Source organism: Salvelinus fontinalis, chromosome 11, assembly GCF_029448725.1.
Source record: "Salvelinus fontinalis isolate EN_2023a chromosome 11, ASM2944872v1, whole genome shotgun sequence".
NCBI lineage: Eukaryota > Metazoa > Chordata > Actinopteri > Salmoniformes > Salmonidae > Salvelinus > Salvelinus fontinalis.
Window position 1 is genome coordinate 29141896 of NC_074675.1, and position 27500 is coordinate 29169395.

Genomic DNA, 27500 nt, shown 5'->3' on the forward strand with positions numbered 1-27500 from the left:
CCGAAGGCACCTTAGATTAAAGATGAATTGGGTAAGGTTTAGGGGTAGGGTGTTATGGGTTATTGTTAGTGAGTAAAAACCGAATAGTAGTTTAGTCTTTTCCAGCATGGCCAAATAGTAACTACCACTGTATGATGTACACTGTACGACTTGTGTAGGGTCCTCTCTATGTCTTACTAGGACTGCAGACAGGCTTTAGAGGGGCTCTAAAAAGATATAGAGAGAAGTGTGTGAGTGTGTCCTCTCCTTTCATGAGAAGGGTCGTTGTTCCTCCCCTCCCGCCTCCCCACAATGCAACAGAGGCTCCGGCTCAGCCGTTAGAGATTTAGGGAGGGAGCGGATGTGCATCTAGCTCTGTATATCTCTTTGAAATCGCTCCCAGGGGAGAGGAGAGGGGAGAGAGAGAGAGATGGGGGTGGGGGGGTTGAGAGGGAGGGAGACTGGGATGGAATGAAGGAGGGAGGGTTACCCTTTCTTTCCTCTCAGGGAGCTGCCCCCTTGCTCTTGGCATCTGTATATACGTCATTGTGTAAAAAAGTGAGTTTATTGTCGCACTCCCCTCTTGGGCCCGTCTCAAATTACGGCAGGGGCTCGGAGCGCTTATCAAACATTAAAGCACGAGGCAAGGGTTGCAATGTCTTATTCATTTTTCATGCTGCTGTTTGGAGGGAGGGAGGAGAGAGGGGGGAGGAGAGAGAGAAACTGCTGAGGGGAGAAAAAAAACAGGGTAACCTACTTTCTGACCGCATCGTCGCTCAGTGCTTAATGAGTCAAACACACACACACACACACACACACACACACACACACACACACACACACACACACACACACACACACACACACACACACACACACACACACGCGCGCGCCACACGGGCACATCACATACAGTACACTCATAATTAATACAGGACTTTTGTAGGATGTAGCCCCTGGGGCTAAACTGCCGCCATACATACTGCTGTCACACACACGCACGCACGCACACACACACACACTGTCATGCCCAGGCACAGCTAGACGCGTGAGGATGACTGAAGACGTGTTGCAGTGTAAATACATAAACACCGCCTTGTGATTAATGATTGGCTTTCACCAAACGGCGGAGTTAGGAATAAACTCACTCCCCGCAATTCTGTGTGACCCACCCTGAGGACTACAGTACAAAACAAGCTGCTACTCACATCCTCCATATACTATATAGGCTACCTCCTTCTTCTCTCTCTCTCTCGCTCTTCACTCGTTCGCTCTTCAGTCGTGGAGCAGTCGCCTCATTATTTTCCCAGGGAGCCGAGGGGCAGAGGCCCCTGATTCATCAGAGAGGAGCGCGGGAGAGAGAGAGGGGGAGCGTGAGTCGACGTGGTCGGTATCACACAGAGCCACTTCCAAGTGATGTGACACCTCAGACATGTTCTGTCACAGAGAGATGGAGAGATTGGAGAGGAGAGGAGAGGAGAGGAGAGGAGAGCCAAAGAGACAGAAACACAGATACAGTGCCTTTGGAAAGTATTCATACCACTTGACTTATTCCACATTTTCTTGTGTTAGAGCCCGAATACAACATTTTTGACATATTTATTTTTGCGCACAATACCCCATAATGACAAAGTGAAAACATGATTTTAGAAACGTTAGCAAATGTATTATAAATAAAATACAGAAATAGTAGTTAATTTACATAAGTATTCACACCCCTGAGTCAATACTTTTTGTAGAAGCACCTTTGGCAGCGATTACGGCTGTGAGTCTTTCTGGGTAAGTCTCTAAGAGCTTTCCACAATGGGATTGTGCAACATTTGTTACCGACCGTCTTGATTCGGTCTCATCATTGGATAAAAGTAGAGACTCGGAGCTACAAAATGGTATATTATATACTGCAGTTGAGGAACAAGGGGAAAGTAATTCTGCTTTCAAAGTTGATAAACTAGTAATCACACTTTTGAGAAAATGGCCCATGAATGTTTTGGTACACCTACCGGAGAGCTGTAATTTGTCTACACTCATTCAGCATCATTCGCACCCTCTTAAGCCTTAGCTCCACCCATCTCTTTAAGGATTTACATGTGAGGCCATGTGCTAAACAGAGTGAGTAAGGTAGTGTAGTAAACATCCAAAGACTTCAAGACTGTGTCCTCCAAAACATGACCCGCCAAACCGTGCTGCTTCTTAACACACTGCTTGCTTAACCCAGAAGCGTTGTGTTTACAGATGACATACAAGTTTGTTATATAAGGCACATGAAAGTTCACAGGTACCAGAAGGGATTTCTGCCCAAAAATATATTTTGATAAAAAAATGTTTTTAAATAATGTTCAAATGCCTCTCCCGTGTTGTACTGACGTGCGACATATGGCTAGCATCTTGAAACGGGTCACATTTGGCCATTACTCTTTTCACAATTCAAAGACAAGCATTTTCACGTCTTGATTTTCAACTAGATTTAAAGGTATACTCCGGGATTTTGGCAAATGATCTACTTCCCCAGAGTCAGATGAACTTGTGCGTAGCATTTTCATGTCTCTTCGTGCAGTTTTGAAGGAAGTTGTTCACTGCCGCTAGCACAATTGCAAACTAGCGTCAGCGCATTGACTGGAAGTCTGTTGGCATCGGCATGCTAGTACATACCCATAGACTTCATCATTGCGCTAACGCTAGTTAGCATTGTATCACGGAACTACCTCTAACTTCCTTCATACTGGACACAGAGACATAACATTTTCATACACACGTTTATCCTAATTGCCAAAATAAATGTTTTAAAGTCACCAATGACCTCATGAGTGAGGAAGGACGCCTGTATCTTGGTAGTGACTGGGTGTATTGATACACCATCCAACGTGTAATTAATAACTTCACCATGCTCAAAGGGATATTGAATGTCAGTTGCCCTTCTTCGCGAGGCATTGGAAAACATCCCTGGTCTCGGTGTTTGAAATTCTCTGCTTGACTGAGGGACCTTACAGATAATTGTATGTGTGGGGTACAGAGATGAGGTAGTCATTCAAAAATCATGTTAAACACTGTTATTGCACACGGAATGAGTCCATGCGATCTATAGTATAATGTAAATTGTTCAGCAAATCTTTACCCCTGAACTTATTTTGGATTGCCTTTGACATTATGGGCCAGTGACACAACATCTCAGTTTAATATGAGAGAGAGAGAGAGAGAGAGAGAGAGAGAGAGAGAGAGAGAGAGAGAGAGAGAGAGAGAGGCAGAGAGAGAGACAGAGAGACAGAGAGACAGAGAGACAGAGAGTGTGTCAATCCCCACATAATAATACTAATTAGAGATCAACCACCATAACTATCTACTGCATCTCATTATCAGTGTGTGCTCCATGTATAGTGATCTCCATGTATAGTGATCTCCATGTATAGTGATCTCCATGTATAGTGATCTCCATGTATAGTGATCTCCATGTAGTGTGATCCCCATGTGGTGTGATCTCCATGTAGTGTGATCTCCATGTAGTGTGATCTCCATGTAGTGTGATCTCCATGTATAGTGATCTCCATGTATAGTGATCTCCATGTATAGTGATCTCCATGTATAGTGATCTCCATGTATAGTGATCTCCATGTATAGTGATCTCCATGTAGTGTGATCTCCATGTATAGTGATCTCCATGTATAGTGATCTCCATGTATAGTGATCTCCATGTATAGTGATCTCCATGTATAGTGATCTCCATGTAGTGTGATCCCCATGTAGTGTGATCTCCATGTAGTGTGATCCCCATGTAGTGTGATCTCCGTGTAGTGTGATCTCCATGTAGTGTGATCTCCATGTAGTGTGATCTCCATGTATAGTGATCTCCATGTATAGTGATCTCCATGTATAGTGATCTCCATGTATAGTGATCTCCATGTATAGTGAACTCCATGTAGTGTGATCTCCATGTAGTGTGATCTCCATGTAGTGTGATCTCCATGTATAGTGATCTCCATGTATAGTGATCTCCATGTATAGTGATCTCCATGTAGTGTGATCTCCATGTAGTGTGATCTCCATGTAGTGTGATCTCCATGTATAGTGATCTCCATGTAGTGTGATCTCCATGTATAGTGATCTCCATGTAGTGTGATCTCCATGTAGTGTGATCTCCATGTAGTGTGATCTCCATGTAGTGTGATCTCCATGTAGTGTGATCTCCATGTAGTGTGATCTCCATGTATAGTGATCTCCATGTAGTGTGATCTCCATGTAGTGTGATCTCCATGTAGTGTGATCTCCATGTAGTGTGATCTCCATGTAGTGTGATCTCCATGTAGTGTGATCTCCATGTAGTGTGATCTCCATGTATAGTGATCTCCATGTAGTGTGATCTCCATGTATAGTGATCTCCATGTAGTGTGATCTCCATGTAGTGTGATCTCCATGTAGTGTGATCTCCATGTAGTGTGATCTCCATGTAGTGTGATCTCCATGTAGTGTGATCTCCATGTAGTGTGATCTCCATGTAGTGTGATCTCCATGTATATTCATTTGCGCTGCCTCTTCCACTCCCTCCGTAGTTAAATCAACATGGTGCTCCGACACAACCACCGGATCAGACAACTGGATGAATATTCATTCACATGCTATTAGATATCAAGCAGAGATGGAGAGAGAGATACATGGGGAGAGAGACGGGGTAAGGGGGGGTATACCGTATGTTGTTGGTTATGTATCTATCGTGTTGTTTTGTGTTTTATGGGCTACGTTTTCAAGCCTTGATAATTGCCCAGTGGGGATAAATAAAGTTTATAGAATTTAATTTAATTTAATCGAGAGAGGAAAAAGGACTTGGGTTTTTGGCGCATTGGTGGGCATCAGCATCACTGATTTGAGGGTAAATCAAACAGCAACAACAATATCGCTAATGACGTAGCATTGTGATGCTATTGCATGTGTCCTTCAACCTGTCTATCAGACCCTCCATACCTCCTGGATGGCATCCCTCACTCCCTTCCTCTGAGGCAGAGTTCAACCACCTGTAGCCTCCCTCTCTCCATCTCTCAGCCATACCCTCCTGTACCTTGTCCCCAGTCTGCCCCTGCCCTCCAACTCTACCCCACTCTGCCACCAGGACCTCCAGATCTCTAGTACTCGTGGCCCCTCACCAGCCCCAGTCCCCCCAGCCTTCTGTCTACAGCCCAGCTTCTCCCTGGGGCCCCACCATACACGCCATATGTCTCTACCTGTTAATGTTCTCTTCCAATGACAACATACAAGCTGACTCACTAACTGCTGCTTGGAGCTAATGTTGGACTCGGGATCATTCCAGCTCAGTCAATTGAACTCAAAGTGAAAGTAAATGATATGCACCATAAGTACATAAAGGTGTGAGAAGTCTAGCACTGGTAGTCCTAGGCAAGGTCAAACACATATAGAGAGATATACTCTCACCGGACAGTTTATTAGGTTCACCCATCTAGTGCCGGGTCAGACCCCCCTTTGCCTCCAGAACAGTCTGAATTCTTCGGGGCATTCTACGAGATGTCTGAAAAGTTCAACACGGATGTTGGTCCATGCTGACGTGATGGCATCACACAGTTGCTGCAGATTGGATGGCGGTACATTCATGCTGTGAACAGCCCGTTCCATCTCATCCCAAATATGCTCTGTTGGGTTGAGGTCTGGGGACTGACCAGGCCACCCAAGTAAACTGAACTCACTGTCACGTTCCAGGCAATGTTTTTCCGCTCCTCAATTGTCCAGTGTTGGTGATCGCGTGCCCACTGGAGACACTTCTTCTTGTTTTTAGCTGATAGGTGTGGAACCCGGTGTGGTCGTCTGCTGCAATAGCCAATCCGTAACAAGGATCGACGAGTTGTGCATTCCGAGACGCCGTTCTGCACACCACTGTTGTACTGCGCCGTTATTTGTCTGTTTGTGGCCCGCCTGTCAGCTTGCATGACTCTTGCCATTCTCCTTCGACCTCTCATTTACGAGTTGTTTTTCGCCCACAGGACTGCCACTAACTGGGTGTTTTTTGTTTGTCACACCATTCTTGATTAACCCTAGACACTGTTGTGTCAAAAGCCCAGGAGGCCGTCCGTTTCTGAGATACTGGATCTGGCGAGCCTGGCACCAACGGTCATACCACGCTCAAAGTCTCTTAGGTCACTCCGTTTGCCCATTCTAACGTTCAATGGAACAGTAACTGAATGCCTCGATGCCTGTCTGCCTGCTTTATATAGCAAGCCATGGCCACGTGACACACTGTCTGTAGGAGCAAACCATTTTGGTGAACAGGGTGGTGTACCTAATAAACTCATTTTAATAATCTATTTTAATAGTAACCATCTCTTATCGTACTGTAGCAGTAACCACCCATCCCTCAGGGCCCTTGACCGAGTCCTCCACCCCTCTGAGCGGCTCTCCTCCTGGGCTTAAGTGGTGTTGTCCTCTGCCTCTCCTGGTTCTCTCTCCTGGCCCTGTCCCTGTGGATGTCGGCTGAGCGATGTTTGATCGGCTTTGGGACTGTGCTCTGGGACTGTTTGTGTGCGTGCCTGTATGCGTGTATGTATGTGTCCTTCTGTGCGTGCATGCGCTTAAGCATGTGTGCATACGTCTTTGTGTGTTTCATTAGAATGTGTGTGAGTGCAGTTAGTTCTAGTTGAATCCTATAGGAGTCATTTAGTCAGTCAGTCAGGCTGTGTTGTGACAGACAGACGGGCCCAGGCATTCAGAGCACAATGCTGGGGGTTGGGTTTGATGCACCGCCACAGTCCGCCCGGCCACAAGTCCCACACACACACACACACACACACACACATATGTCTGTGTGTATTAGGTGTATGTATGGGCATGTATCAGGTGTATGTATGGGCGTGTATGTGTGTATCAGGTGTATATCTGTGTGTATTAGGTGTATGTACGGGCGTGTATGTGTGTATCAGGTGTATGTCTGTGTGTATTAGGTGTATGTACGGGCGTGTATGTGTGTATCAGGTGTATGTCTGTGTATTAGGTGTATGTATGGGCGTGTATGTGTGAATCAGGTGTATGTCTGTGTGTATTAGGTGTATGTCTGTGTGTATTAGGTGTATGTATGGGCGTGTATGTGTGTATCAGGTGTATGTCTGTGTGTATTAGGTGTATGTATGGGCGTGTATGTGTGTAGACAAGACAAGTAGAGTGATGTCCCCCTTTCTCTCCCCCTCCCCATAGGGCTCTGGTCTAAAGTAGTGAACTAGATAAGGGTCCCATTGGTATCCTAGCCCCTCTCTGTGTCAGTCTCTGTGTGTCAGTCTCTGTGTGTCAGTCTCTGTGTGTCAGTCTCTGTGTGTCAGTCTCTGTGTGTCAGTCTCTGTGTGTCAGTCTCTGTGTGTCAGTCTCTGTGTGTCAGACCGTTCTTAGTCCACCCAGTAGCTGGATAATTAATGGCCAGTCTCATGCTCCTCAGAACTGGACCCAGAGCCTCTGACCCTCGGCAGAAACCACGCTCTCACACAAATGAAACCCTGTAAATATTTTATTTGAACTCTTGCCTTTGTATTGTTCCTGGTGTGTCTCCCCCTTTCTCTTTCTCTTGTTCTCCCTCCACTCCTTTGTAACTCTACTACAACTGACAGCCTATCAGGCCATTTTTGCTAATTTTGACAGTATTTCACCCCAGTGTGTGTGTGTGTGTGTGTGTGTGTGTGTGTGTGTGTGTGTGTGTGTGTGTGTGTGTGTGTGTGTGTGTGTGTGTGTGTGTGTGTGTGTGTGTGTGTGTGTGTGTGTGTGTGTGTGTGTGTGTGTGTGTGTGTGTGTGCGCGTGCGTGTATTTGGCTGAATGAAGGAAGTCCAGTCCAGTGAATAGGGATTTGGGGGGGGGGGGGGGGGGGTCAACAGTGAAAAAACATTGCAGTAAATGAATGAACTCGGCTGACAAATGAAGTGTGCAGTCAATGAGATCAGACGACACACACACACACACACACACTGTGAGATCAGAAGGGTCTTAGCATCAATAATGCTGAGGCTGAAAAATTGTCAATAATAGATCAGTCGGGCACTTAGACAACTGTGACTGGTCTCATGTTGTATATTGGCTTTGGTGTGGTGGAAGAGAGACAGGAGAGAGAGAGAGAGAGAGAGAGACAGGAGAGAGAGAGAGAGAGAGAGAAAGGAGAGAGAGAGAGAGACAGGAGAGAAAGGAGAGAGAGAGAGACAGGAGAGAGAGAGAGAGAGTGAAAGAGAGGAGAGAGAGAGAGAGAGAGAAAGGAGCGAGAGAGAGAGCGGAGAGAGAGAGGATAGAGAGAGAGAAAGAGAGAGAGGAGAGAGAGAGAGAGAGAGGAGAGAGAGAGAGGAGAGAGAGAGAGAAAGGAGAGAGAGAGAGAAAGGAGAGAGAGAGGAGAGAGAGAGAGAAAGGAGAGAGAGAGAGAGACAGGAGAGAGAGAGAGAGAGAGAGAGACAGGAGAGAGAGAGAGGAGAGAGAGAGTTTTCAAACAAACCATCAGGTCCTTGGTGTCTGAACGAGAGGGCATCTGATCGCTGTCTCTTCAGGCAGACACTCTCTCTCTCTCTTCTTCCCTCGCTCCCTCCCTCCCTTGTTCACTTTTCTTCTGAACTCTGGGTCAACGTGTCCCCCCCTTCCTCCCTGGCGGACAGCCAGACAGATAGAGAGGATGTGATTGGGGGGGACGATGCCATAAGACATAGTAGTAAAGGATTTAGACGGTTGTGGTGGACAGTGGTGTGAACGGCTGCTGACTTGGCATGGCCATTCCATCTGGAGCTGTCGGCCTCCTGTCTCCACGGTGACCGACCGCCTCCCAGAATGTAGAGCGCTCCTCCTGGCACAGGAGGGGTCCGATTGTGGCGCCCCCTCCTTCGCCCTAACCCCCTCAACGTACCCTCCCCTTGGCACCCGGAGAGACAAATGGGGCTATCTGGTCCCTCAGTCAACACCTTACATCGTCATTATGTCAGCCTCAGGATCATGGGGCCTCCCGGGTGGCGCAGTGGTCTAAGGCTGTGCCACCAGAGATTCTGGGTTCGAGCCCAGGCTCTGTCGCAGCCGGCCGCGACCGGGAGGTTCATGGGGCGACGCACAATTGGCCCAGCGTTGTCCGGGTTAGGGAGGGTTTGGCCGGCAGGGATATCCTTGTCTCATTGCGCACTAGCGACTCCTGTGGCGGCCCGGGCGCAGTGCACGCTGACCAGGTGTTTCCTCCGACACATTGGTGCGGCTGGCTTCCGGGTTGGATGTGCATTGTGTCAAGAATCAGTGCGGCTTGGTTATGTTGTGTTTCGGAGGACGCATGGCTCTCAACCTCTGCCTCTCCCGAGTCCGTACGGGAGTTGCAGAGATGAGACAAGACTGGAACTACTACCAATTGGATACCACAAAATTGGGGAGAAGAAGGGGTAAAAAATAAATACATTTTTAAATAAATGTAAAAAAAGCTTCAGGATCACTTTCCAACGCTTATGCCTGAACCCCCCCCCCCCCCCCCCCCACACACACACACATAGGCTCATAACCCACAGTCCCCATTCAATAGTGTGTTGAATAGTGTGTAGGGTCATTAAATAGTGTGTAGGGTCATTAAATAGTGTGTTGAATAGTGTGTAGGGTCATTAAATAGTGTGTTGAATAGGATCATGAAATAGTGTGTTGAATAGTGTGTAGGGTCATTAAATAGTGTGTAGGATCATTAAATAGTGGATAGGGTAATTAAATAGTGTGTAGAGTCATTAAATAGTGCGTAGGGTAATTAAATAGTGGGTAGGGTAATTAAATAGTGTGTAGAGTAATTAAATAGTGTGGTGTAGGGTCATTAAATAGTGTGTAGGGTAATTAAATAGTGTGTAGAGTCATTAAATAGTGGGTAGGGTAATTAAATAGTGTGTAGGGTAATTAAATAGTGTGTAGGGTAATTAAATAGTGTGTAGGGTCATTAAATAGTGTGTAGGGTCATTAAATAGTGTGCAGGGTCATTAAATAGTGTGCAGGGTCATTAAATAGTGTGTAGGGTCATTCAATAGTGTGTTGAATAGTGTGTAGGGTCATTAAATAGTGTGTAGGGTCATTAAATAGTGTGTTGAATAGTGTGTAGGGTCATTAAATAGTGTGTTGAATAGTGTGTAGGGTCATTAAATAGTGTGTAGGGTCATTAAATAGTGTGTTGAATAGTGTGTAGGGTCATTAAATAGTGTGTTGAATAGGATCATGAAATAGTGTGTTGAATAGTGTGTAGGGTCATTAAATAGTGTGTAGGGTCATTAAATAGTGTGTAGGGTAATTAAATAGTGTGTAGGATCATTAAATAGTGGATAGGGTAATTAAATAGTGTGTAGAGTCATTAAATAGTGCGTAGGGTAATTAAATAGTGGGTAGGGTAATTAAATAGTGTGTAGAGTAATTAAATAGTGTGTAGGGTCATTAAATAGTGTGTAGGGTAATTAAATAGTGTGTAGAGTCATTAAATAGTGTGTAGGGTAATTAAATAGTGTGTAGGGTAATTAAATAGTGTGTAGGGTAATTAAATAGTGTGTAGGGTCATTAAATAGTGTGTAGGGTCATTAAATAGAGTGCAGGGTCATTAAATAGTGTGCAGGGTCATTAAATAGTGTGTAGGGTCATTCAATAGTGTGTTGAATAGTGTGTAGGGTCATTAAATAGTGTGTAGGGTCATTAAATAGTGTGTTGAATAGTGTGTAGGGTCATTAAATAGTGTGTTGAATAGTGTGTAGGGTCATTAAATAGTGTGTAGGGTCATTAAATAATGTGTAGGTTAATTAAATAGTGTGTAGGGTCATTAAATAGTGGATAGGGTAATTAAATATTGTGTAGGGTCATTAAATAGTGGATAGGGTAATTCAATAGTTTGTAGAGTCATTAAATAGTGGATAAGGTAATTAAATAGTGTGTAGGGTCATTAAATAGTGGATAGGGTAATTAAATATTGTGTAGGGTCATTAAATAGTGGATAGGGTAATTAAATAGTGTGTAGAGTCATTAAATAGTGGATAGGGTAATTCAATAGTTTGTAGGGTAATTAAATAGTGTGTAGGGTAATTAAATAGTGTGTAGAGTCATTAAATAGTGGATAAGGTAATTAAATAATGTGTAGAGTCATTAAATAATGTGTAGAGTCATTAAATAGTGTGTAGAGTCATTAAATAGTGTGTAGGGTCATTAAATAGTGTGTAGGGTAATTAAATAGTGTGTAGGGTAATTAAATAGTGTGTAGAGTCATTAAATAGTGTGTAGAGTCATTAAATAGTGTGTAGAGTCATTAAATAGTGTGTAGGGTCATTAAATAGTGTGTAGGGTCATTAAATAGTGTGTAGGGTCATTAAATAGTGTGTAGGGTAATTAAATAGTGTGTAGAGTAATTAAATAGTGTGTAGGGTAATTAAATAGTGTGTAGAGTAATTAAATAGTGTGTAGAGTAATTAAATAGTGTGTAGGGTCATTAAATAGTGTGTAGAGTAATTAAATAGTGGATATTGTAATTAAATAGTGTGTAGGGTCATTAAATAGTGGATAGGGTAATTAAATAGTGTGTAGGGTCATTAAATAGTGGATAGGGTAATTCAATAGTTTGTAGGGTAATTAAATAGTGTGTAGGGTCATTAAATAATGTTTAGGTTAATCAAATAGTGTGTAGAGTCATTAAATAGTGTGTAGAGTCATTAAATAGTGTGTAGGGTCATTAAATAGTGTGTAGGGTCATTAAATAGTGTGTAGAGTAATTAAATAGTGTGTAGAGTCATTAAATAGTGTGTAGAGTCATTAAATAGTGTGTAGAGTCATTAAATAGTGTGTAGAGTCATTAAATAGTGTGTAGGGTGATTAAATAGTGTGTAGGGTAATTAAATAGTGTGTAGGGTCATTAAATAGTGTGTAGAGTCATTAAATAGTGTGTAGAGTAATTAAATAGTGTGTAGGGTAATTAAATAGTGTGTAGGGTAATTAAATAGTGTGTAGGGTAATTAAATAGTGTGTAGGGTAATTCAATAGTGTGTAGGGTCATTAAATAGTGTGTAGAGTAATTAAATAGTGTGTAGAGTCATTAAATAGTGTGTAGAGTCCTTAAATAGTGTGTAGATTCATTAAATAGTGTGTAGGGTCATTAAATAGTGTGTCGAGTCATTGAATAGTGTGTAGGGTCATTAAATAGTGTGTAGGGTCATTAAATAGTGTGTAGGGTCATTAAATAGTGTGTCGAGTCATTAAATAGTGTGTAGAGTCATTAAATAGTGTGTAAGGTCATTAAATAGTGTGTAGGGTCATTAAATAGTGTGTAGGGTCATTAAATAGTGTGTAGGGTCATTAAATAGTGTGTAGGGTCATTAAATAGTGTGTAGGGTCATTAAATAGTGTGTAGAGTCATTAAATAGTGTGTAGGGTCATTAAATAGTGTGTAGAGTCATTAAATAGTGTGTAGGGTCATTAAATAGTGTGTAGGGTCATTAAATAGTGTGTAGAGTCATTAAATAGTGTGTAGAGTCATTAAATAGTGTGTAGGGTAATTAAATAGTGTGTAGAGTCATTACATCGTGTGTAGAGTCATTAAATAGTGTGTAGGGTCATTAAATAGTGTGTAGGGTAATTAAATAGTGTGTAGGGTAATTAAATAGTGTGTAGGGTAATTAAATAGTGTGTAGGGTAATTAAATAGTGTGTAGGGTAATTAAATAGTGTGTAGGGTAATTAAATAGTGTGTAGAGTCATTAAATAGTGTGTAGAGTCATTAAATAGTGTGTAGGGTCATTAAATAGTGTGTAGGGTAATTCAATAGTGTGTAGAGTCATTAAATAGTGTGTAGGGTAATTCAATAGTGTGTAGAGTCATTAAATAGTGTGTAGAGTCATTAAATAGTGTGTAGAGTCATTAAATAGTGTGTAGAGTCATTAAATAGTGTGTAGAGTCATTAAATAATGTGTAGAGTCATTAAATAGTGTGTAGGGTCATTAAATAGTGTGTAGAGTCATTAAATAGTGTGTAGGGTAATTCAATAGTGTGTAGAGTCATTAAATAATGTGTAGAGTCATTAAATAGTGTGTAGGGTAATTCAATAGTGTGTAGAGTAATTAAATAGTGGATAGGGTAATTAAATAGTGTGTAGGGTCATTAAATAGTGTGTAGTGTCATTAAATAGTGTGTAGGGTAATTCAATAGTGTGTAGAGTCATTAAATAGTGTGTAGGGTCATTAAATAGTGTGTCGAGTCATTAAATAGTGTGTAGAGTCATTAAATAGTGTGTAGAGTCATTAAATAATGTGTAGAGTCATTAAATAATGTGTAGAGTCATTAAATAGTGTGTGGGTGAGGGGCGGGGTGACTAAAGAGAAAACAATACCTTAATAAAATGTATCGTTCATGTGCAATTTATATCTATAGGCTACATTGAGATTTATTATTTCATTATTGTAGGTTATCTGGCATTAGTGCATACGACCTAGTCAGTTGTACATTTGAATGCCTTCCGCATTTAACCCAACCCCTCTGAATCAGAGAGGCACAGGGGTTTGCCTTAAACAACATTCACAGCGCCCGGGGAACAGTGGGTTAACTGCCTTGCTCAGGGCCCGGGGAACAGTGGGTTAACTGCCTTGCCCAGGGGTAGAACGACACATTTTTTACTTGGTCAGCTCAGGGATTCGATGCTGCAACCTCTCAGTTACTGGCCCAACGCTCTGACCACTAGGCTGCCTCTAGGGCCTAACTGTAGGCACACCAAATAGCCTACACACCAATCGCCCAAGGCTTTGGGAACGGGCTGAAAAAGTTAATGTCGATCCCCCGAGGCAAAAAGGACACAGTTGAATTCAATAAGAGAAAAGCTGTAGAGTTGAAAAGGGAAGAGCGAGGAGAGCCAGAAAAGTCATGTTTGGGAAAGAGTTGGTGACGTTGGAGAAGAGGATAATAGCAGTGCCCGGCTATGTTATGTGTGATGATTGTGTGGCGCTATACAACTTCGCCAGTCACAAGACGGGGACTTCAAATGGGCCTATGGCACGTCAAGGGAACTGCAGCCTACTGTTCAGATGGGTTAAATGGAAACTGAAATCAGGACACTGACTGTAGGTCTATAACCTCTCACACAGCCTAAATATGAACTCCTGCAGAACTAAGCATTTCCTGCAGTAAAATGGCACACCAAATATAGACTAGATTTTGACTCGGGAACAGCAGTGGAGAAATATAATGTTGGGTCTTTTTCACAGTTTTCTATTTCCTTACAACCGGTCTAACTGATTTTAGCATTTTCACCCCCGGTACCGAAATGACTTTGCTCCGCGAACGAGGCAGAGATGACAGAGGATTTTACTGAAGTCATCTTGATTGAAGAATGCATTCTATCGATTTATGACCTTATTCTGGTGAACAAGGGCTTGTTTAGTCTTCTAGGGGAACATATAGTCTAATGACAGAAGAGAAGCCCCGTGTATCCAATTATAGACAAGCTGACTAACAAATAGCCGACCAAAATGTAGGAAATTATAAGCAGAAACATAAATTAGGGGGGGACAAATCCTGCACCCCCTGTCAGGAAATCATTCTCCCGTCTCTACAGCGGGCTAGGGTCGGGTACGGGCCTCAGATTTTCACTTTATCACATATAGTCAGATGGGTTGCGGATGGGTTATGTGCAATTGCGGGCAGGTGTGGGTGAACAAACAGCTGACCCTCTCACCACTAACCCACGCACACAGACTGCCACCTGATATTTCGTAATTCGTTTTTGAAATGAAAACGAAGGAGCTGGGCTGATTTTAGAACCAAAAAAAATAACTTTTCATGATGAGATGGAGGGATGAAAGAGTGGAGGTCTGGAGGAATGAAGGGAAAGAGGGATAAAACAGGGGCCATCAGAGGGTTTCTTCTAGTGTACCGTGTGTTTTATTTGTGGATCCTCTGCGGTGTCCGTCTGTTTTATTTGTGGATCCTCTGCTTTGTCTGTCTGTTTTATTTGTGGATCCTCTGCGGTGTCTGTCTGTTTTATTTGTGGATCCTCTGCGGTGTCCGTCTGTTTTATTTGTGGATCCTCTGCGGTGTCCGTCTGTTTTATTTGTGGATCCTCTGCGGTGTCCGTCTGTTTTATTTGTGGATCCTCTGCAGTGTCCTTCTGTTTTATTTGTGGATCCTCTGCAGTGTCCGTCTGTTTTATTTGTGGATCCTCTGCGGTGTCCGTCTGTTTTATTTGTGGATCCTCTGCGGTGTCCGTCTGTTTTATTTGTGGATCCTCTGCGGTGTCCGTCTGTTTTATTTGTGGATCCTCTGCGGTGTCCGTCTGTTTTATTTGTGGATCCTCTGCGGTGTCCGTCTGTTTTATTTGTGGATCCTCTGCGGTGTACGTCTGTTTTATTTGTGGATCCTCTGCGGTGTCCGTCTGTTTTATTTGTGGATCCTCTGCAGTGTCTGTCTGTTTTATTTGTGGATCCTCTGCGGTGTACGTCTGTTTTATTTGTGGATCCTCTGCGGTGTCCGTCTGTTTTATTTGTGGATCCTCTGCGGTGTACGTCTGTTTTATTTGTGGATCCTCTGCAGTGTCCGTCTGTTTTATTTGTGGATCCTCTGCAGTGTCCGTCTGTTTTATTTGTGGATCCTCTGCAGTGTACGTCTGTTTTATTTGTGGATCCTCTGCAGTGTCCGTCTGTTTTATTTGTGGATCCTCTGCTGTGTCCGTCTGTTTTTATGGCTGTGCCTCTCCACCAGAGAGGGGCTTTTAAACAGGGTTCGGTTATGGCTGTTCCTCCATTTTGTTCCCTGAGGGTTTAATAGAGGTGATTGATTGGTGTTGTCGAGAAGGACACGCACACACACACACACACACACACTCACACTCACCCATCGTATCCCCAGATATCTCCCCTGCTTCTATGGCGATTCAATGCGCTGCTTTCTGGTTCCATGCATGCACGTGCGCACACACACACACACACACACACACACACACACACACACACACACACACACAACGACACACTGTCTCACTGCCTGGTTGGCTAGGTTATTATCTCTCGTTAGTAGAACGAGGGTCTCTGAGAGTCCACTGTCAAAAGTTGCAGAGGAACCAAGCTTTCGCCAGTCACACCTCTGTTAGACAAGCAAGGCCTTTGGAACAGACCACTGAGACAGAGGGAAGAGGCTAGAAACCCCTGGAGACTGAAGTGGTCAGGCAAGCCATACCCAACCCAACTCCAGAGGAAGGCTTTAACAGTCTGTACTGTACTGTGGGTCTGGAGCCAGATTCAGATGAGCGCCGTGGCTCAGTGGAGAGGAGAGAAGATGCTAGAAGGTCCACAGGGCCAAGTGGAGAGAACAGAACTCACACGCACACACAGACGTGTGCTGTACACGGGCACGCACACACACACACACAACACACACACACACACAACACACACACACACAACACACACACACACACACACACACACACAACATACACACAAGTGAATGCTTTTATAGGCTTTTATTTTCACACTGACGGCTCTGCCAATGTCGTGGTGTGCTCTCCTCTGTTCTCTTCTAATAATTAAAAATAGTAATAATAATAATAACAGTAACAATAGAAAATACAGAGTGTTTCGCTGGTGTACCATCTTTAATAAGCGAGTATTGCCATCCCTGGCTCTTTTCCTCCTCCTCCCTCCTCTCTCTCTCGCTCCCTCTTCTATTCATCCATCACCACCACCCCCCGCTGCTCCCCAGCAACCCCCCGGCAACACTAGCTAGGCCAATTAGGGCTCTGTAATTGAACCAATTATCCAATTAGAAGCCTCTCAGACGTGCCCCAAAACCTGGAGGGCCCCCCAGGCAGCCTAACCTCTGCCATGCTCCTTGATGTCCACCATGGATTGTCCTCTCCCCAAGCCTCAGGATGGGGTGTGACCTGGAGGTCACCTTGACCATTATTACACTGATCTTAGATCAGTTTAGCAGGTCTAGAAAGTCATTGTCCTTATCGCAATTGTAGTGTCTATGATCTGACCTGAGATCAGTTTCCTATTAACACTGAATGGATTTTTCCTCTCTTTGCTGTTATAGCTCCCTGATCTGAGATAAGTTTAACAGTGTGCCACAGACTCTGTCTTCAAGGTGATTTTAGCCTCCTCCAGTTTGCCTTGAGTTCAGTTGGTAGCCTCTTTAATGTGTTTTTGAGCATGAAAATGTAATGTGTTGTGGCCTGGTGTGAGTAGGTTATTGGGTGCGTGGGTAGGGTTTCTCTCTCCCTGGGCTCTGGGCTCTACTAGGGCAGCCCACTGGTCTCTCTCTCCCCTCTCTCTTTCCTCTCTCTGAGGTTTAATTAGAGAATAGAAAGTCCTGGAAGAGACTAGGGACCCCCCCCCCCCACACACACACACACACACACACACACACATTGACACACAGGAGGACGGAATGACGCACGCACGCACGCACACACACACACACACACTGGAACGTGTGTATTCAAAAAACACACACATGCACACTTGGGGGCTACAAGCATTGGATAAAGACAAGGGGTTGGGAGAGAATAGAATAGGAAGACGGTAAGAAGAAGAGAGAAAATAAGATGAGAGGGCGAGAGGACACATGAGGGTGCAATAGAAACAGACAGAAACGCAACTAGATGGAATGTACAATGCAGTGGGAACGGAAAAATAGAACAGGTGTTACACGGTGAACGTTTGCATTGTATTCCAATTACATACCCCACAGTCATGCAAACCACCTCATATCCGCAACATTTTTCTACCCCAAGCTGCTGAAACTGACCTAAAATACAGAATCGTTTCTTGAACCAAAGAAAGAGTGTTTTTCTCACATAAGCAAGTCTCATTATTATTTGCATCGGCTTATCAGCGTTTGTATCCTCATCGCCCCATCAGAACACATTCTAATTAACTTCCATATTACCTCGCTGTCTCCGCTTCCTCACGTTCAAATTCAAATAGCTTTATTGGCAAAAAGAAAACCTAGGCAGCCGAAGCAATAATACGGTTAATGAAGACATTAAATTGAGCAATTATAGGATGGCGATAACACAATAACAAGGGACAAACTGGAGGGACTAGGGCTGCGTTCCAAACGGCGCCCTAATCCCTTTGTAGTGCACTACTTTTGATCAGAGTCCTATTGGCTCTGTGCGTGACATAGGGATTAGGGTGCCATTTGGTACGCAAGCCTGTTGAATGCCCCCTGTTGAATGCCCTAGGGCATTCCCATGTAAGAAGCAGCCTTAGCACTGACGTGAAGTCGATAGGAGCACATCAAATTCGGTGTCAAATGAAAGCTAAGAGTCTATTTTTGAGAAATGAAGGCGTTTATATGTTTTTCAACCATTTTCTATCCTAAAAAGTTGAAAGAAATAACGGCTTTTGATTTCTGGTCAAACAGATAGTAAAGGAGTCTTAGAAAAGAACTTCCAGAAAAAGCCTTAAAAGGGTTTAGAAATACGTCAAAATACAATCATGAAGTAAAGAACCCTGCCAGCTAATATCAACACTTATATTTAGTTTTGCAGAAATGATTTGCCTTCTGTAAGTTTAAGAAATATTGCGTCTTGTCATTCAGTTACCAAAAACCCACAAATCTTTGAGACATTTTCCAATTTCTCTCCCTCATGAGGAGGGAGGATAATAGTAGACAGAAGTAACAAGTGAAGGTAGACCTATCAATTAGTTAGTGTTTTTACTGATAACAATTTGGTTTATCATTTATTAAGGGATTAAAACACATAATTCTGTTACTAAATCAGTAATCGAAGGACCAAAAAATCCCAAAACTGACATGGCTACAATGGGAAATCATAGTAGCCACAAACCACAGTTGAGTCACCTGCTACTGTCCTCCCTTCCACTGGCACACTGTCATGTTCAGCTCATAACGGTTTTCTTTATCTTTCTGTCGTCTGGTGGTAAAAGAAAGACTGTGAAAACAGTCTGAACAACCCCTCACTCTCTCTCTCTCTCTCTCTCTCTCTCTCTCTCTCTCTCTCTCTCTCTCTCTCTCTCTCTCTCTCTCTCTCTCTCTCTCTCTCTCTCTCTCTCTCTCTCTCTCTCTCTCTCTCTCTCTCCAGTTAATGTAAATCTTTTATTGTCACATACACCGGATAGGTGCAGAGAAATGTTGTTTTAATGTCACCTCTCCTGCCTCTTACTGACACCTACCCATGAGCCCCCTCACTTGAGCCCTCTCACTCACTGAGCACTGACCGACACCCGACGTCCATGGACGTGGAAAAGTAGTTGACATTTTGTCAGTCTAAATCTGAATCAACTATAGACGTCAGGTTTACAAGTTTGGACAGCACAGTACAGTAGAGTTTAATACAGTAGAGTTTAGCACAGTACAGTAGAGTTTAATACAGTAGAGTTTAGCACAGTACAGTAGAGTTTAATACAGTAGAGTTTAGCACCATACAGTAGAGTTTAATACAGTAGAGTTTAGTACAGTCAAGTAGAGTTTAATACAGTAGAGTGTAATACAGTAGAGTGTAATACAGTAGAGTAGAGTTTAGTACAGTACAGTAGAGTTTAATACAGTAGAGTTTAGTACAGTACAGTAGAGTTTAATACAGTAGAGTGTAATACAGTAGAGTAGAGTTTAGTACAGTACAGTAGAGTTTAGTACAGTACAGTAGAGTTTAATACAGTAGAGTTTAGTACAGTACAGTAGAGTTTAGTACAGTACAGTAGAGTTTAATACAGTAGAGTTTAATACAGTAGAGTTTAGTACAGTACAGTAGAGTTTAGTACAGTACAGTAGAGTTTAATACAGTAGAGTTTAATACAGTAGGGTTTAGTACAGTACAGTAGAGTTTAGTACAGTACAGTAGAGTTTAATACAGTAGAGTTTAATACAGTAGAGTTTAGTATGCACCAATTTGCACCAATTTGCACCAATTTGTAAGTCGCTCTGGATAAGAGCGTCTGCTAAATGACTTAAATGTAATGTAAATGTACAGTACAGTATAATTTAGCACAGTAGAGTTTAGCACAGTAGAGTTTAATACAGCAGAGTTTAATACAGTCGAGTTTAGTACAGTACAGTACAGTAGAGTTTAATACAGTAGAGTTTAGTACAGTACAGTAGAGTTTAGTACAGTACATTAGAGTTTAATACAGTAGAGTAGAGTTTAATACAGTACAGTATAGTTTAATACAGTAGAGTTTAATACAGTAGAGTTTAGTACAGTACAGTAGAGTTTAGTACAGTACAGTAGAGTTTAGTACAGTACAGTAGAGTTTAATACAGTAGAGTAGAGTTTAATACAGTACAGTAGAGTTTAATACAGTAGAGTTTAGTACAGTACAGTAGAGTAGAGATTAGTACAGTACAGTAGAGTTTAATACAGTAGAGTTTAATATAGTAGAGTTTAGTACACTACAGTAGAGTTTAGTACAGTACAGTAGAGTTTAATACAGTAGAGTTTAATACAGTAGAGTTTAGTACAGTACAGTAGAGTTTAGTACAGTACAGTAGAGTTTAGTACAGTACAGTAGAGTTTAGTACAGTACAGTAGAGTTTAATACAGTAGAGTAGAGTTTAATACAGTACAGTAGAGTTTAATACAGTAGAGTTTAGTACAGTACAGTAGAGTAGAGTTTAGTACAGTACAGTAGAGTTTAATACAGTAGAGTTTAGTACAGTACAGTAGAGTTTAGTACAGTACAGTAGAGTTTAATACAGTAGAGTTTAATACAGTAGGGTTTAGTACAGTACAGTAGAGTTTAGTACAGTACAGTAGAGTAGAGTTTAGTACAGTACAGTAGAGTTTAATATAGTAGAGTTTAGTACAGTACAGTAGAGTTTAGTACAGTACAGTAGAGTAGAGTTTAGTACAGTACAGTAGAGTTTAATATAGTAGAGTTTAGTACAGTACAGTAGAGTTTAGTACAGTACAGTAGAGTTTAATACAGTAGAGTTTAATACAGTAGAGTTTAGTACAGTACAGTAGAGTTTAGTACAGTACAGTAGAGTTTAGTACAGTACAGTAGAGTTTAATACAGTAGAGTTTAATACAGTAGAGTTTAGTACAGTACAGTAGAGTTTAGCACAGTACAGTAGAGTTTAGCACAGTAGAGTTTAGCACAGTAGAGTTTAGCACAGTACAGTAGAGTTTAGTACAGTACAGTAGAGTTTAATACAGCAGAGTTTAATACAGTCGAGTTTAGTACAGTACAGTACAGTAGAGTTTAATACAGTAGAGTTTAGTACAGTACAGTAGAGTTTAGTACAGTACAGTAGAGTTTAATACAGTAGAGTAGAGTTTAATACAGTAGAGTAGAGTTTAATACAGTACAGTAGAGTTTAATACAGTACAGTAGAGTTTAATACAGTAGAGTTTAGTACAGTACAGTAGAGTTTAGTACAGTACAGTAGAGTTTAGTACAGTAAAGTAGAGCACACTAGAGTAGAGCGGGGAGTCAAAATGCAATCTGGATATTTTTTTATGCTATATTGATAGTAAATGTAGCAATTATATGACAAAGGAAAATAGGAAATAATTCAATTTGTCCATGTTTTTGATGAAGAATGTGAATGAGCTCACTGGTTTGACACCACAAAATCAACCAAATGTGCTAAATAGCGCTGCTAATAGATCTAAATGAAAAATACTGTGATTTAAGAAAAATAGTTCAGAGATGAAATGATATAATCACTTTGTACCTGGTTTCAGTCATTTGAAATCAGACTGCAGTATTTTTCATCTAAAAATAAAAACATGTTTTACATCATTCAACATTTACATAATTTCCCCATCATGACCCACACATTGAGAATCACTGCTCTACTGTACTTTATTTAACCAAGTAAGTTGACTGAGAACACATTCTAATTTACAGCAACGACCTGGGGAATAGTTACAGGGGAGAGGAGGAATGATCCAATTGTAAGCTGGGGATGATTCATTGGCCATTATGGTATGAGGGGCCAGATTGGGAATTTAGCCAAGACATCAGGGTTCACACCCCTACTCTTACAATATGAGCCCTGGGATCTTTAGTGATCACAGAGAGTCAGGACAACCATTTAACATCCCATCCGAAAGACAGCACCCTATACAGGACAATGTCCCCAATCACTGCCCTGGGGAATTGAGATATATATATTTTTTTTTGGGGGGGGGGGGGGGGACCAGATAAAAGGGTGCCTCCTACTGGCCCTTCAACACCACTTCCAGCAGCATCTGGTCTCCCATCCAGAGACAGACCAGGACCAACCCTGCTTAGCTTCAGAAGCAAGCCAGTGGGATGCAGGGTGGTATGCTGCTGGCCAGTACTGTGCTCTACTGTACTCTGTACAGTGATGTCCAAGACTGTGAAACATGGACATCTACACTGAACAAAAATAGAAACACAACGTGTAAAGTGTTGGTCCCATATTTCATGAGCTGAAATAAAAGATCCCAGTAATGTTCCATACGCACAAAAAAAAAGCGTATTTCTCTCAAATGTTGTGCACAAAGTTGTTTACATCCCTGTTTGTGAGCATTTCTCCTTTGCCAAGATAATCCATCCACCTGACAGTTGTGGCATATCAAGAAGCTGATTGAACAGCATGATCATTACACAGGTGCACCCAGTTTCGTCACATTCCACATTAATGCCACAGATATCTCAAGTTTTAGGGGAGTGTGCAATTGGCATGTTGTGACTGCAGGATGGTCCACCAGAACTGTTGCCAGGGAATGTTAATTTCTCTACCATAAGCCGCCTCCAACGTCGTTTTAGAGATTTTGGCAGAACGTCCAACCCGGCCTCACAACCACAGGCCACGTGTATGGCTTCATGTGGGCAAGCGGTTTGCTTAGTGCCCCGTGGTAGTGGGAGGGGGGGGGGGTGTATGGTATGGGCAAGCAAAAGCTACAGACAACGAACACAATTGCATTTTATCAATGGCAATTTGAACGCACAAGATCCTGTAACAAGATCCTGAGGCCCATTGTCGCGCCATTCCACCGCCGCCAGCACCTCCTGTTTAATCATGAAAATGCACAGACCCATGTTGCAAGGATCTGTACAAAACTCCTTGAAGCTGAAAATGTCCCAGTTCTTCCATGGCCTGCATACTCACCAGACATGTCACCCATTGAGAATGTTTCGGATGCTTTGGATCAACGTGTACGACAGCGCGTTTCAGTTCCCGCCAATGTCCAGCAACCTCACACAGCAGTTGAAGAGGAGTGGGACAACATTCAACAGGCCACAATCAACAGCCTGATCAACTCTATGTGAAGGAGATGTGTCACGCTGCATGAGGCAAATGGTGGTCACACCAGATACTGACTGGTTTTCTGATCCACACCCCTACTTTCTTTTTTAAGGTATCTGTGACCACGGATGCATATCTGCATTCCCAGTCATGTGAAGTCTATAGATTAGGTTCTAATGAATTTATTTCAATTGACTGATTTCCTCATGAACTGTAACTCAGTAAAAATCTTTGAAATTGTTGCTTGTTGCGTTTTGGTCCGGACCGACCCCACATTTTTGTTGTTGTTGTATTTGACCCCCTTTTTCTCCCCAATTTCGATCTTGTCTCATCGCTGCAGCTCGCCAACCGGCTCGGGAGGTGAAGGTCGATTCATGCTTCCCCCGAAACATGACCTGCCAAACCATGCTTCGTAACACCCGCCCGCTTTACCCGGAAGCCAGCTGCACCAATGTGTCAGAGGAAACACCGTTCAACTGACGACCGAAGTCGCTAGAGCGCAATGAGCCAAGTAAAGCCCCCCCCGGCCAAACCCTCCCCTAACCCCGGACGGCGCTGGGCCAATTGTGCGCCTCCCTATGGGACTCCTGGTCACAGCCGGTTGTGACACAGCCTGGGATCAAACCCGGGTCTGTAGCGACGCCTCAAGCACTGCAATGCAGTGCCTTAGACCGCTGCGCCACTCAGGAGGCCCGGACCAACCAAATGTTGTCTTGTTTGGGGGCAGAGATTAGAACAATTGCATATTTGGGTATTATTCTACACACTTGCAAAGGAGGGTATTGTGTATTTCTACCTTTGTGTACCTATTCAGAATACGTCACCATGAACAGAATGAGATTCATAATTAGTATAGTACAGATCAGGGAACCATGGTGTAATGCTTTTATCGTCATTCTGGGTGTAACTCCACTTACAGTAGTTCAACAACCCAAATATGTTTTCTCAAAGCCCGCAGTCATCATATACGGCTGACACCCAATTCTTTCTGCAGACATCTCGGAATCCTAATTCGGGAATAGATATTTAACGGATTTTTGGGGGGAAAACAGGGTCACGTAAAAGGGAGGGAGATTTTACTGTCATTCTGTTACCGAACTTTGCATCTGCACTGTTCTTCCCGTAAATGTGTCTTTGTACGATTTTCTGTGGAAACTGTTAAAAGTTGTCCTTGTGCATAGAGTTGTAACAGCATCACACTGCTTCTGTGGAATTGCCCCCCCCCCCCCCCCCCTCTGTACATCCGGTCTCTACTCCGTGTCTCGTATTGGATGGTTTGTTTGTTATGAGTCAGGATGTCTGCGTTCCCATGCGTGTATATACTTATTGCTGTGTGTGTGTGTGTGTGTGTGTTAGCGCACCACAGCTGGCAATCCAAAACATCCGGAAGCTTCTCTAAGCTGCTTACAAACAGCAACTGGTGACCATTGACCCTTATGGGCGCTGAAAGACCGGTCTAATCCAGGATCCAGTGTGTGTCTGTGTGCGCATGTGTGTGTTAGGGCACGTGTGTGTGCGTGCATGTGTGTGTGTGTGTGTGTGTGTGTGTGTGTGTGTGTGTGTGTGTGTGTGTGTGTGTGTGTGTGTGTGTCCGAGCGGCGCATGCTTCCGGGTGTGTATGTGTTTGTGTCAGCTCCTCTCATACGCACAGTGCCAACCGCCACAGCTGCCCAATAGGAAATGAATACCTATAACTATTAAGGCATCAATAGCGTCTCCATGACGATTACAGCCCACAATAAGGACTATGGATGGATCAGCGATGATCACAGAGGGCTGGAATGAGCGATATGATTGTGGCCATACTTGAATTAGTTATCTTTGGAGCTCTGGTGAATCCCTGCGTAGTCTAACTGGAGCTGTGACAGTGAAGGTGTTTTCATGTGTGGAAGTCAGAGAGACAAGCAATACACAAATGAGTGATGGCTTCTACTGATTGGTAGGATTTGTGTGATGTCAAGTGTGCTGATGCATTCGCTTTCTTCACCTTTTTTTTTTACCCATTTCCGTTTGCAATTCTTCTTTCAAACATGATGAGGATTTTTACTAAACACGATGAGTATTTTTACCATAAACGATGAGGATTTTCACCAAAAACGATGAGGATTTTTACCAAACATGCTTGACACTGTATAATGACACTTTCTGGTTTAAAATAATCCTTTATCTCTTATTTTCTCCTCTTCTCTCCTCCCTCTTCTCTCCTCCTCTTCTCTCCTCCCTCTCTTCTGCAGGGTTAGATTGTGACCGCCACCGTTGACCAGGAACTGTGACCGCAGACATTGACCGTGATGAGGACCGTACAGGAGGATGGAACGTAACAGAGTTCTGACCGTGGAGCCGTTCCCGACCGCGACCGTAGAACACCAACACTAACCACAACCACACCTTCTAAAGACCGCCCGGTCTCCCCCTAACCCCCCACCCCTCCAGCCCCTCTGTCTTACACAGCAACCCTCCCCCTCGCCACTCCACTCCTCCACCTATCCTCCTGCACTCACTCCCTTGCTCCAGACCCCCTTTTTTGAGGGTCCACTTTTTCTTTCATAAACACTCTCAACCACCACTTCTCTCTTTCCATTGCGATGTCCTTTCTTTCCAATCGTCTATACCTTCATGAACATTGAGTCCTCTTTGGGAAACAGACATACACGGACGATAAACGTTTAGTTGGAGGCGGAGTCTCTGTAGCTGCCAGTCATGTATCTTTTCCCTTTATCCCTGTGTAAACCAAGTGGGCGGGGTCTCGGCTCTAGTCTCCGCCCCCGCTGCTACATGGCCGACACCTGTCTAGTCTGGCTCCTGGGCCTGGCTCTCCGCCTCTCCCTGACCTCCTGCCAGAAGATGAACTCCGCCAACAAGCCCCCCATGGTGACCACCAACTACGGCAAGTTGCGAGGGCTCAAAAAGGACCTGAACAACGAGATCCTGGGGCCAGTGGAGCAGTACCTGGGCGTGCCCTATGCCACCGCGCCCATCGGAGACCGCCGCTTCCAGCTGCCGGAGGCGCCTGGCTCGTGGCAGGAGATCCGCAACGCCACAGCGTTCGCCCCGGTGTGCCCGCAGAACGTGCACGGCGTGCTGCCAGAGATCATGTTGCCGGTGTGGTTCACAGACAACCTGGATGTGGCAGCCGGCTACATCCAGAACCAGAGCGAGGACTGCCTCTACCTCAACGTCTACGTGCCCACCGAGGACGGTGAGTGTCGGGTAGGGGTGGTCCTTCGCTCCCATAGGGGGCGCCACTCAGGGGTAGGGTGAGGAGAGATGGAAGGTGGAAAGGGCGGGGTACTTTTAACTGAGCGAGATCTGTCACTAGAAACATACCTAATTCTCTTTTTTTAGTCCTGGTTGGGCCGCAACAATATTTTTCCCACCGTCTTTTGCCACAAAATATATCTAACCCCCCTAAAACCTCACTCTCCTTGCCCAAATCCAGAGCTGAATCTTTCTTCGGTTCAGTAGGTCTGGGGTGAGGAGATGAGCGAAGTCTGGGTCTGGGTTGAGCAAGGTAAGCGGAGAGGGAAGGAAGAAGACAAAGTTTTCTTTCAACTAACTATCTTAAACCTTCCTTGCCTCAAAATAATTTCCGACTGTTTTGCCAATCTTCGAAGGTCTGGGGTGAGGGAGGGAAGGAGAGAGAGGAAGGAGAGAGGAAGGAGAGAGGAAGGAGAGAGGGAAGACAGAGAGGGTTAAGGGGTTTCTTTCAACTCAACTCAACCTTACATCTGTCACCTGAAAATATTGTATCTAAAACCTCCCAAGAAACTTCTCTCCTTCCCTCAAATCATTTCCACAAATAATGTTTATGCTTGGGATTTCAATCTTTTTCTTTTTCTTGCTTTTCTCGTACAGACTCAGACACTTTTTCATATCGATCAGCTTTTAGGAAATAGTGTATATTTAACGGGTTTATTACAAAGATATAAACACCTGATATCGTACTAAAAGTGTCATTTTCTGTGCTCAGCGTAACCATCACCCACAGGACTCATTTATCTTTTTCAATATCACACACTAACCTCCAAGCTGCCAATATCTTTTTTTATATAGCTTTTTAGATACCCACTCTTAACTGTTACTAACACTCGGTACTATCTGCCCTTTTATGCTTTTATGCGAGGTTAAGAAGTGTGTGTGTGTATGTACGTACGTGTGTGTGTGTTCTGAAAAACACCAAAATAACACAGTACGTTGACAGCCCAGCACAAGTCCACTGGGGTTTCCACAGTGATTGTCCCATTACGTGTGTGTTCTCTGCCGTTGATGCCAGTGTGTATCAGAGGAGTTCATCTGGGTCTCTCCTCACACATCCACAGTGAAGTGAGAAACCATGATGGACATCAGTCTTTTCCCTCCCA

The 27500-nt window shown here is 43.5% G+C and overlaps 1 protein-coding gene across 5 annotated transcripts in view; it reads left to right on the forward strand.

The window, feature by feature from the left end:
• nlgn2a (neuroligin 2a) overlaps positions 1-27500 on the forward strand; it is a 236323-nt gene that overhangs the window by 73733 nt on the left and 135090 nt on the right. For all 5 annotated transcript variants that reach the window (XM_055938271.1, XM_055938272.1, XM_055938269.1 and 2 more), the window contains one exon: positions 25374-26338. In XM_055938271.1, the coding sequence (XP_055794246.1) occupies positions 25840-26338 (499 nt within the window). In that variant the 5' untranslated portion in view covers positions 25374-25839. The remainder of the gene's footprint in view (positions 1-25373; positions 26339-27500) is intronic.